The sequence below is a fragment of the Sinohyriopsis cumingii genome, chromosome 1 (assembly GCF_028554795.1).
Source record: "Sinohyriopsis cumingii isolate HCF-2022 chromosome 1, ASM2855479v2, whole genome shotgun sequence".
NCBI classification, from domain to species: domain Eukaryota; kingdom Metazoa; phylum Mollusca; class Bivalvia; order Unionida; family Unionidae; genus Sinohyriopsis; species Sinohyriopsis cumingii.
In genome coordinates, this window is record NC_142961.1 from 73,737,881 (window position 1) to 73,751,532 (window position 13,652).

General features: G+C 36.2%; 1 protein-coding gene across 1 annotated transcript in view; it reads right to left on the bottom strand.

Moving 5' to 3' along the window:
* Window positions 1–5,405, bottom strand: part of LOC149807122 (transient receptor potential cation channel subfamily A member 1-like) — an 81,410-nt gene extending 76,005 nt beyond the window's left edge. Inside the window, exon 1 of the mRNA XM_089962328.1 lies at window positions 4,976–5,405. Coding sequence (XP_089818454.1) covers window positions 4,976–5,197 — 222 coding nt within the window. The 5' untranslated portion in view covers window positions 5,198–5,405. The remainder of the gene's footprint in view (window positions 1–4,975) is intronic.
* Window positions 5,406–13,652: the final 8,247 nt, after the last annotated feature.

A 13,652-nucleotide genomic window follows, 5' to 3' on the forward strand; every position in this document is an offset into this window, starting at 1 on the left:
ATTTAAGCTAGCAACTAATGTTTAATCATCCAGTAACACATTTAATTACTAACGAAATTTACTTAGGTGTTTTTTGTGATGATTTCATTTCACTCATCAGTTGTCCTTTATCTAGTCCCATTAAATATCAACCGATATATGTACGTCGAACATTTTCTAAAATCTTTGAAAACATAAGTAAAAAAACACTTAGTGCCTTAAATTTAAAAAAATGCAAACTAATACACGCTACACAATCTAGATTCCGTGAAAACATTAGTTCTAGATAATTCTAATTACCCCTATCTTGTAATGTGTGTTTGTGTGTGTGTGTGTGTGTGTGTGTGTGTGTGTGAGTGTGTGTGTGACTTGGATTTTTAACATAGCTTTAACAATTTTCAGTCATATCGCTACGATGTCTGCAGTGTGGCAGTTTATAGTCATGTCTAGCACTGCGACATCATGCCGTAGACATGTAGCATGCCTATCTTGTAATATAATTCTAATAACAACTATGGTATTAAAGTTTTGATAAAGGTGACATGACTGTATAAAGTTGTTTGAGGTGGGGGGTAATATATAAAAAGCTTTTGACTTCCTTGGTAATTTAGTTTTTGAAACGTCGAACTGTTTGCATACGCCCCTCTTGTGCTCTAATCTGGTTAAGCTCCTATATCAGAAACCAGAAGATGGTTTTCAACAACATTACCTCTGATGATTTGCCTGTGACGTGTGGTGTTGCTCATGGTTCTGCTTTGGAATTAAATTTGTTTCTGCTATTTGTTATTGACCTACCACTTTATGTAGAAATATACATCATTTGATTCACAGGTACTAGAAGCAGAACAACTCCTTTGGTGGCCTAGTGGTGAGAGCGTCAGTATCGGATGCGGGAGGTCGCAGGTCGAGTCATACCAAAGACTTACAAAAATGGTACTAACAGCTGCCTGGTTAAGCGCTCAGCATTAAGAGGTTAGTGTTAGGACTGGTGGGCCTGGTGTTAGGATAATGTGACTGGGTGGGACATCATGCTGCATATATGTGACATTATGCCTAGTGCTAGACAACACTATAAACTGCCACGCTGCAGACATCGAAGCGATATAACTGTAAAATTGTTAAAGCTACATTAAAAATCCAAATTACACACACACACATAGTTAAAATTATTAAAATTAAACTAGCCTAAGCAGTTTGACATTTGGAAAACATAATTTAAAAGTGAAGATAAAATTAGCATAAGTTGAAAGGCTGAAACAACTTTTCAAAGAAAAGGGTTTGAAACAACTTTTCAAAGAAAAGGGTTTGACAAGAGCATCAATTGTTTCAGCAATTGCTATAACAACGGTAATAGCTGCACTGTTTACAGTAAATTAAGTAAGAAATACTGTTTTACCTCCTCCTCGATACCCCTCTCCCATCCTAACACCACCTACCCATTCTTAAATGATCAAAGCCGGCTTGAACGATTAAGCCATTATTTTGTTTGGTTCAGCTAAAAGAGCAATAACAACATACTGGCAGTAAGACGTTTTGTTTAGGACCAGATTGTTTCGTTTATGAACACGTCATGATCATAACTTGTCACTGGTTGGTTTGCTAATCTCGTATTTGTAGGTACCGTTATGAACACTTGGGGGCATGGTTTCTAAATTTGATCTTTGTGCACACTTTGTGAGTGCCATGTGTGTTGTGAACATCGGAGAATCTCAAAGAATTTTTTGCTTGGCCATGGCCCCCATCGCCCCGATGCATTTCGTACCATGTGTGTTTTGAACATCGGAGAACCTAACAGAATTCGTAGCTGTGCCATGGAGGTGATGCATATTGTACCATTTTAGTTTTTGAACATCAGAGAATCTAGCATAATTCATAGCTGTGCGGTGGAGACGATACATTTTGGACCATTTTTGAGAGAACATCGGAGAATCTAAAAAAAATTCGTAGTTGTGCGATGAAGGCGATACATTTCGTACCACGTGTGTTCTGAACATCTGAGAATCTCAGAATTCGTAGATGTGACATGGAGGCGATGGATTCCGCAGAATTATTATTGTAATAAATTTGGAGTATGCGCATTTGTTTATAGCGCCCCGTTTTATGGAATTCTTAGATGATTGTGATTACTTGTCTGATTATTGGAATTCGGTGCAATATAAATATTTCTTTTCCCGAAATGATTAGCCAATTACTAGGAGCAAATGTCACGGAGTAAAGTGTTAGTGAGTTTCCATTATACCATGGTTCACTAGTAGTGAATTCAGGTCAAAACCGAATGAATGTCCCTGTACTAGCTGAGTCCCTATTAAAACATCGTGGTGTACACTGGCGGTGTGACTGCAGTGGCAGTATTTACGGTAGGAAACCAGTAAATTACACAATGGAATCAGTAAGAAGGGACTCGGCAGATACCGTTTATGTCGCCATGGTGGCAAATTTGATGCAGTTGTACTGGCGAAATGTGCATGGAAACCATAGTTTTACTGGCCTAAGGTGGCGTAGTTAAAATAGTTCCATGTGTTAAGGGACAGTCGTATAGTTTCTATGGCGTGAACTGCTGGCGGTACGGAAACATAACGAAGAGGAACCATACAGATGTGCGGTTGATAGATATTTGGAAGGTTGTGAGATCTGTTGTCATGCATTGATTAGAGTAAAATTTATGTATAGAACGGACACGTCGGGCTTTCTAATTTACAACTGAAGTTGTATCGAAGACTTTGGAAATTTGGGGTAAACTTATGACTTCTAGCGGGAATCGCGCCAAGGTTTGACACCGCTCGATGAAGTAAAGACCCCTGGCTTGTAACATTATCATCACGGTCCTTTCTCTCTTCCTAATTATTTAACTTCATGTTTTTCCTGTACAGCATTTTGAACTTATTGTAACAGGTTGTGTTCAGCTTTTGGAACGCTCTCTTCGTTACTTCGACGTTAATGGTTGTGTTTTACTCCATTTTAAACAAGTCACTGGATTTCGGCACATTGTTGTTGCATATAAGTCAACTGCCTATTTTTATAAGTATTCCACTTGATAAAAAGAAGATAGGGCCTCCTATATTGTCCTATTTCACTATTAAATTTGTTATCTATTGCTAGCATTTAAGTATGATGTTTTCATGTGTAGAAGCCTTCTTATCTTAGAACTAGCAACTCGGTTGGCTTTTGAACGCTGTCCGATAAATTCGTATTGGGTTGAATAATAGATTTCTGTTTTGAATTTGAGCACCCAAAAGGAAGATCATGTAGTCTGATACTGTAATTCTTTCTAGATATTCTCTGTTCTGTCAGGACATTACTGATATATGTATGTAGATTGAAAATAAATGTATCTATATTGATGGTCTGAGCACAATTCATACTACGCTTCAAAACTAAGCCAGCTTCGAATTGTAAATACATTCAAATACAAACTTAACACCTTCCCCGTTTACCTTCCTCACCTACAAGGTAAGATAAGAAATACAACTGTCAATATAAACATTCATTATCCATGCACATTTCACCAAATAACATAGTGTGTATCTTTGTCGAAATGTCGCGATCCTCAGGAAAAGATAATATATGCTGTAATAGACACAAAATGCATAATATATTTGTGTGCGCTCTGCACAATAGTCGGTAAATAAGCGACTCTGCTATCTGGCGATTTCCTATCCAGTTTTGGATATTCTCCTACGCCGACCAGCTCTGAGGACACGTCTGTATGTTAAGAGTAACAAATTAGTTCCAAAAAACGTGACCCCAATAAATTGTTTATTTTCATGGCTTGAAAAGGTCATCCCAATATTCTTTGATTATCATTTGAACTAAGTAAAGGTTTCTAAAACAAACGTGTTAACACGCGTTTTTCCAAAGCTTAATATTACTCATGCTTATCGGAGTACGTCCTTTGTCAAATCTTTAGTTTCGTAAGTACTTAGCTTGACATGTTGTCAAGCTCTTCAATTTCAGAGAAAGCAAATCATGCATGCAAACCGCAATCCCATAATGACAAGATAAAAGTGATCGGTTTTGAAAAACACCGGGAACTTGTGAAGCTCGGTTTGTGTGTACATTAAAGGTATCCATACATAACGAAAGCCATGTAGGTGTACAATGCATACGAAAACTAAAGCACTATATTTAGACGAATCTAACCAATAAAAAGACAGGAAATAAGTGAACTTTTTCATTTAATATAAATATTCCACACCTTTGCATATCCTTTGAATACACAGATATTTAAAAACAGCCGTATTTGCTGTTAAATCGCTTACGTGTGAGCACTATGTTCTAAATTATAACACGACGACAAGAGATCTTGAAATGCCTTTATATCAGTAAACTCAGATTCGTATATAGGTTGGAGAGAGAGAGAGAGACAGAGACAGAGAGACAGAGAGACAGAGACAGAGAGAGAGAGGGGGGATATAGTAGCAGGTAATGTTCCATACTTTACCACAGAGAACAGTTTTGTCATTTGCCAACTTCCATCCTCCCATCCCCCCATACGAATATAACTTTTGTGAAGAAATACCCCCGTTAAACTAAGGTGAGGTGAGATGCTACGAGAATGTTAGCTGTAGTAAAATGCTCCAGACGGTGCCCCACATCCCCTTCGTCTAGCACCCGGCTACCCCCTTCCGCTTCCATTGAATGGATGTTAGTGTAGATTTACGGTGGAGATTTTTTAAACTACCAGTACAAGATAGCTAGACAGACAAAGTAGACATAAAGATGGTCAGATAGGCTGAATTGAAGAAATCCAAATTATAAAATCACCTCCCCATAAATTATATTGAACAGATCCTTAGCACTCTCTAAATTGTTCAAATCAGCTCACGATACTATTATCAATGCTATCATCTACGAGCAGTCGTTAACATCAGGTCATTACGAAGGATTGCAAACACTGAGAACAGGGACATGAGTAGCATGAAACATAAATTTATCCAGTAATAAGCTTGCACTCATCATACTAATTACTTAATTAGTAAGCACTCAGTAACCTTACCTTAAGGATGCGGAAAGGGTTCTCTGTCACCAAGCATACTAGACTCTGTGTATTCAATTTACAAGCAGCAGATACTGGTTTTGAAGACCTTAAAGTTGACCATGATCGCATAAAAGATGAAAACGATGACACTGGCTTCGACTTTTCATTCTGATTTAATATATTCTCTATGGCCGGGTCTTCTAAACCGCAATCATCATCGCTATATCGCTTGGATACCATTGTAGTTGCGGATATCAATTCTTTACTCGTCCGTGTTAGCACCCGCTCAGTTTGTTAAATATAGACGTTGCACGTTTATCGAGGCTCTTATATACATCAAACGTTATAAAACAGCTGAAATTTGAGAAGCATACCTGTCCGGGGAGTAATGGCTGCGTCACAAAGTAATTAAATCGCATCTTACAATTGCAACGATAATGACTTCAGATACGGTCATACAATGTCATTTCATCTAAAACGCATCAGTTGTTAATTGCGCACAAATAACTTTCACGCTTTTATAAGGTCTATTAAAAGGATTTGAGTGCACGTGGCTAGCATTACCACGATATTTATAATAAAAAAAATAATAGTCAAAGGCGTAGATACAAAACTATGAACGATTTTCTGTTTCCAGTGTAGACCATCTCTACTCACTGTCCTTTTTAAGCTCTTAAGACCAATTCAATAGTTAAACCACTGTCATTGTTATTCATGACAGACAAATAAAGATTTGAAACCCATACAATGGTTCAAACAAGGGACTCCAATAACACATTTATTTACTTCTCTGTTGGAAACAAAAACAACTGATGCAGTTGGCTATGTCAACAAGAGCTAATATCGATATGATTACGATGTTTACATAATGGATCGGAATTAAGAAAAGTTTTCAGAAGCAAAAAAAATTGTGTGCACGGGCGTCCTCAGAATGGTGGTCGAGCCACTGTTACCACCCCTCTCACATTATTAAATATTCCATTGTGCATATATACTGGTTAGAGAATATTTAATTCGCACTTTCATGAGATTCGAACTCAGGTCCGCGGGCAAACGGCACCAATCGCCTTGTTTGCACTCATCAGTCCATATTCCTTCACGACTAAGCACACATCACCAAAAATGATGCTGCCGAGTTGTGTTCTATGTACTCGTGTGTAGCAGACACACTCTCATGGCGACCTAGTAATTAATTCTCATGTATCTGCACAGTCATTCCAGATTCCTATGAAAGAAATCAAGGTATATAGGATTAATTATAGAGAATTATAAACATGCAACAGACTGAACGGAAAGTGACTCAGCAGCATCATTTTTGGCGATGTGTGCTTAATAGTGATTGAATATGGACTGGTGTGTGCAGGCAAGGCGATGGGTGCCGTTTTCCAGAGGACCTTGGTTCGCATCTCGGTAGAGTACGAATTAAAAATCATCTAACCTGTATTCCCCTATATAATTCAGGGAAAACACTTTCTGTTCTGTCTGATGTATATTTATAATTCTCTCTCTCTCTCTCTCTCTCTCTCTCTCTCTCTCTATATATATATATATATATATATATATATATATATATATATATATATATATATATATATATATATATATATATATATATATTCCTTTGTTTCTGGCTTTGCGGATCCACACCCGAAAGATTACTGCGGATGTCAATGATCGTGTGACGAAGGTTCTGAAGAAACGTATTTACTATTCGTGTGCAGAAATTTAGAGACTGTTTTGATGATATTGATATGTCAACGTAATTTTTAAAAAATACACTTACATTTGCTGTTTATAAATTGCGAATCATCAGATACAAGCACTGTCAGCGGCATTCTGTTTGAAAGATGGGGGAAATGAGACAAATTACAAAAATAAAAATGCTGGGACAATGTTTTTTGAAGACATAGAGATACTCCCCCCACCCACCAAAAAAAAGCAACAAATATTAAGCATTTATATTCTTTCGAAGATTTAAATTGTTATGTAAATTGCTATGACCGAATTTTCTGTTTGGATGACAGAGATAATAGAATCAGAAACCAAAATTATTCAAGCTCAAGATCTCACAAAGGAAGAGTTTATTAAAAGCATTCATGTTCGCTCATTCTTCATTCCAATCATTTATTCGGTCCTTACAGGTCGATTATGATGTTATGATCCATGTTTATCACAGAAGAAATCATCAGATAAGAATCCTAGAACCGGACTGGCTCACGTGAATACCTTGCGATTTCATTGGTTCAAATAAAAATGTTATTACAAAATAGGATATACTAGGGTTGTATAAATAAAAATGTTATTTCAAAATGACATATATTTGGGCTATACAATGCTATACAGTAGAAGCAATTAGAATGCCTGGTATGATGACCGTGAAAACCAAATTTCAAGTGGATTGGTCAAAATCTGAGTCCCTGGTTTGCCAAAACATTGTTAACTGTTATATTATTATATAAAGAGAAAAAAAAAAGAACCCACGCAGTCATTTCCTGGGTCTAGATTTTTTAATTTTGTGGTGTTTAAAGTGCGTACACAAGTTTTCCAAACACTCCTTGCATCATTCAAGGGATGGTGTTTGATGTTCTACGCAGCAGCAAGAGATGTAGGTTATTAAGTGTCGTGACGATTGGGGTACATATTTTTTCTCATGGACACAACATGGCAGCCCAGCCAAGCTACCTCTCACCCTCTTGGTCGCGATTATGGCACGCTAAAAGCTGAGCCATCGTGGCTCCATCATTCGCCTCTTACCACCTGAAGGAGGCTCATAATGCCTGTTTGGAAGAGGATGAATAAGCACAGTCTATCCAAAACTTAAAGCATATGAAATGAATATTTTCGTATACGTACACTTCTAAAAACATGTTCTGCTTTTTATGTATGCTCTTCAGTTGTTTAAACAAATACATTTCAAATATTGTTTACATTCCAAAAGTAAAACTTAACACTATAAAGGTGTGCTCACGTTCTTTTACCTAATGCATTTAAAATATATAGCTACTCCTCAACTGAATCACGACTCGTGATGAAAATGATTCATTAGGAGATTGATGAATCTCTCAGGAAATTGAAACCAGAAATTACATTTAACGTAATGTATTATATTTACTCCAATGCAAATCGACTCTTTATGCTAATATCCCCGTGGACTCTAACGGTCGCTCTCATCAATCTCTATGCGCACCGATAAACAACGTACTATGTATGTGTTTTGTCCAAACTTTCCAGTAATACAGTCATATGGGAAAAGTGTCAGGTCGATATATAAAATCTGTTTCACAAATTATATTGCTCCAGTGATACTGGGCACAGAGTAACCCTTCGTGATGACGTGTAACTAGGTATTAGAACTTAACGACTTGTATTTTCCACGTTCGTTGCAAATGTAAGTGTCCAAATCATTTGAGCGATTAGGAAGTAGGGATCTTTCTGCAATATTCCCTGATTGTGGTACTCCATAAAAAGCATAAGTATGTGGAAGTAGTATCACTTATGTACAGATTCATCAAAAGCGTAAGTATGTGAAAGTATTATCACTTATGTACAGAATCATCAAAAGCGTAAGTATGTGGAAGTATTATCACTTATGTACAGAATCATCAAAAGCGTAAGTATGTGGAAGTATTATCACTTATGTACAGAATCATCAAAAGCGTAAGTATGTGGAAGTATTATCACTTATGTACAGACTCACCAAAAGCGTAAGTATGTGGAAGTAGTATCACTTATGTACAGAATCATCAAAAGCGTAAGTATGTGGAAGTATTATCACTTATGTACAGAATCATCAAAAGCGTAAGTATGTGTAAGTATTATCACTTATGTACAGATTCATCAAAAGCGTAAGTATGTGGAAGTATTATCACTTATGTACAGATTCATCAAAAGCGTAAGTATGTGGAAGTAGTATCACTTATGTACAGATTCATCAAAAGCGTAAGTATGTGGAAGTAGTATCACTTATGTACAGATTCATCAAAAGCGTAAGTATGTGGAAGTATTATCACTTATGTACAGATTCATCAAAAGCGTAAGTATGTGGAAGTAGTATCACTTATGTACAGAATCATCAAAAGCGTAAGTATGTGGAAGTAGTATCACTTATGTACAGATTCATCAAAAGCGTAAGTATGTGGAAGTATTATCACTTATGTACAGATTCATCAAAAGCGTAAGTATGTGGAAGTATTATCACTTATGTACAGATTCATCAAAAGCGTAAGTATGTGGAAGTATTATCACTTATGTACAGAATCATCAAAAGCGTAAGTATGTGGAAGTATTATCACTTATGTACAGAATCACCAAAAGCGTAAGTATGTGGAAGTAGTATCACTTATGTACAGAATCACCAAAAGCGTAAGTATGTGGAAGTAGTATCACTTATGTACAGAATCATCAAAAGCGTAAGTATGTGGAAGTAGTATCACTTATGTACAGATTCATCAAAAGCGTAAGTATGTGGAAGTATTATCACTTATGTACAGATTCATCAAAAGCGTAAGTATGTGGAAGTATTATCACTTATGTACAGATTCATCAAAAGCGTAAGTATGTGGAAGTATTATCACTTATGTACAGAATCATCAAAAGCGTAAGTATGTGGAAGTATTATCACTTATGTACAGAATCACCAAAAGCGTAAGTATGTGGAAGTAGTATCACTCATAGAAAGACACATACAATCCATTTTTGGACTCTGAAGAGAACTTACAATATAAAGTAATTATAATATATACATAAGTTAACATATTGATAAATCATATAGCTATGGTGATCATACGAAATTGGAATATCCACGAATAATAATGTTCGACCGTCGTTGTGTTCTAATACGCAATAAGGTCTTATAAAGAAACAGACACACATTACATTACTTCTGACGTGATTGTATTTCCGTATAAATGGACAACACATTAGAATCAGATTCCCTTATATATATATATATATTAGGTAAATGATTTCGCGAAGAAGAAAAAACATCTTACAAAGCAATGATTACTTTTTGCATTATTTAAAGGTATTGTACATGAATAGTGTGCTGGTCATTATTTCTTACTATATGTTTTCTTTGAGAACATTTTTATTACATTTTAATATTTTGCTTCGTGCACCGTATTTTCATATTTCGTGCTTTTCAGATTTAAATTGTGCATATAGTCTTAGGTCCTCTAATTTTCTATCACCATATGAGTATATGATACTTTTATTTATTTACGAATTCAATACTGGTATGAAACTGGATGTTGCCAAATTTAATTAGGCGCCTTGCACTAAAAAAAGGGTCCGATAATCTGTAAAAGTTGACTTTTTCAACTTATGAGTAACAGTGCAATTCATGTTTGAAAATTCCTCTTTTCCCTCTCTCTTTCACCTTACCTTCACAATACGAAATGGACTGCATAAAATGTAACAAACTTTTCCGTCAGAATTCAGCTGTCCCTGTTCCTCCTTATCTACCCGCGCTTTCTGAAGTTTCGAGTCGGGTTTTGTCTTGTTAATTCTTTTCATCTTAAACGGGCAGACACTAATAAATACTGAAAACCGTTTCATTACAAACAGAAATCAAAGCTATCAAATAGTCAAGAAAATGTTTGTGCCCGCTATGGTTGATATCCAAGAATAAGACTGACGGGTGTCAGCATTACGAAAACTTACGAATGGTCCAGGCCAATGTGACTGACAATTTCATTTGGATACTACACAGTCGATACTTCACCGTCAAGGATGAATGCTTAATGCATTAAGTAATTGATCCCATTAACACTATTGATACGAACTATAGCCTGAAAAATAGTGTCATAAATTAGTATTTTGACCCCAGTCTGTATATTAGTCACGTGACGGATCATACACGTAACCAGTATCGATAACTCTGGAAGTAATAGCTTGCTTCAGTCTGTGTTTCACCATTTTAGAATAATTTATCTATGTATGGAACAACTTCCACTGAATGATCAAGACGCAAATATCTAAAACAAATTCGTAAACAGTCCCAGTACTGTATATCCAAATCTGAAAGTAGCCGAACTACAATAAAACCAACTCAACGTTCTAAACTGGTTGCGGGCTGCATTGCAGTTACTATATAGATTTTATGCGGTCCAATAGATTCTTGGGTCTGTTTAAATTTTGGTGTGCTGGTTTGTTTAGATTTTGATGTCCTGGTTTGTTTAGATTTTGGCGTGCTTGTTTCTTAAATTTTAGTTGCTGGTTTGTTTAAATTTTGGTATCATGCTTAGAAAACATAAAGAGAACTTTCTACTTTCGCTTAAAAAAATCAGAGTAGATTTTTAGCACTTAAAATCTTAACAGACAAAGGGTTTTGTAAAATACATTTGAACGAGAAACTGTTTGATATGGAAACGCGGCATGGCGTCTTAAAGGAAGATTTGTAGAACTATATTTGTTTTATCCCTGTCGCGTTAGCACACACACACACACACACACAGACACATATACACATATGCCAAACGGAATGGAAAGTGCTTTCCCTGGATTCTACAAGAAAATGCTTGACAATACAGTACACACACACACACACACACACATATTCACTACTCATATGTAATGGAAGTGTTGCATATATATATATGCAACATTTCCGTTACATGAGTAGTGAATGTGGGCAACCTAGGAACAATAGGACTTGGATGTTAAGAAGTGCCGCGGCATTCTGGGCACATGGGGAACTTTAACATGGGAGCAGATTGGGTCTGTCTAGGGACAAGGGGATTTAACATAGGCAATGTAAAGCGGCCATGTACTGGGCCTGTCTAGTGACAATAGGAATTTAACAAGGTTTACGTCACGGTACTGGACAAATGGGAAACAATGGTAAGAATATTGCAAGGGGCTGACCTTAATCGGGCGGAACATTGTTGCAAGGGGCTGACCTGAATACGCGCTACTTTAGGGACAAACACAAAAGAGACATAGACATAGAGACATGGTTAGAGACATATATATATAGACATGCATAGATTTATCGACATAAATTTATCAAACAAACAACCCACTAAAATGTTTAGACAAGAGAGAATAGGCATCTTTTCGAGACAGTTGAGTGGCCCTGAAAACGGGTTGGGCTTTTCTTTTACTATATTTCTTCTCTTCTACTTTCTCACCAGTTCCTTTTCTTCTTCACTATATTTGTCTTCTTCTTTTCATCATTTTCCTCCTCCTCTTTATACTTCTCCACCTCCTCCTCTTATTTTTTCCATTACATATGAGTAGTGAATGTGGGCAACATTTTCTTCCTCTGTCTTTTTTTTATTGCATCTTTTAATCTGTTCATTTTCCTCCAAATCCTCCTTTTCCTATTTTGTCTTCTTGATGAGTTCCTTTAGTCTTTCTTTTGTCTTCCTCAAATTGTTGATTTTCATGTTCTTACGTATATATTTATATTTGATTTAATTTAATTGTTTGTTTGTAAGTTTCAAATGTTTCTATTCCTTTGCTTGCTATTGTAATGTAACTGTATTTACTGGAACAGAGTTCAGTTCTGAATGATTTGTTATATATTTTTAATAGAAACATTGTATATAATGCTGACCTAGTTCCTGACCTTGATTCAGAACCAGTGTAGTAAACAACTTTTTTAAAATTCTTTCTCAAAGTACGTGACTAATAAGATGTAGCAATTGTTACAAACTCTAGTGGGCTTTTTTAGAGGATTGACCCACATCCGGGCATCTGTTTTGAGTTTTAGCTAGATTTTTTTATTGTTGTTGTTTTGAGAAATAATAGTCATACTTGCCTTAACACTGGAGACGTCCAGGTGTTTTATGCTCTGATCAGTTTTAGGGCTAATTATTTTATTTTATGTTAAAGAAAAGTGATTCATTTCCCTGGAAATACTAGTGCTCTAAATTAATTCTTGAACACGGGCATTTATCGAAATTCAAACAGAATTCAAATTGGAATATTATTTTCTGTGATTCAACGAAGAACTGTTGACACATCAGTACGGCGCTGACCACAGCACACATCATCGACTTCCATTTTGGATTTCATTGGGATTCGTAAGACCATAAGTTCTTTTTCTCATTTTTTACCTTGTTTTTCTAGGGAAATAAATTATTTGTTAAATTTTGCAAAGCTTGTTGTCTTCATTTTTTTTCTTCTTGTTACGCTTTGTAAGAGCCTAAACACATAACAATGTTAACTCTGGGGGAGCTATGAGAACCGTACTGCAAGCTTTCTAGCATTTCCTCCACCATCCCCAAATCATCCAGTACTCCTTGCAATTTCTGCAACTTCTATTAGATATTTCTCGCCATCTTGGATTATTTAGCTTTCAATGGCACGATTGACGAACGCTATGCATTATATAACTGAAACATGGACGTGAAGGAAAACATCTGCTCTCACCAACTATATATATCATATACCACATAATCCCCAGAGATTAGAGTGTTAACCTAAACTAACTTTTTATACTAACCAACACACTAATACCAGCAGTTAATTGTATACTTCCAACCAACACACAGTGGAGAAGAAAATTATTTATTTAAAAAACACGCCCTCACATACAATCACACCAAGCAAGTAAGTTAATCTTTATAGTCACACTACTCTACATTAGTACATAACAAACATTCTTTAATGTAGGAACAATGGTTTTGTTAAGGGAAACACACACACACACAGGTGCGCGCGCACGCACACACGCACGCACGCACGCACG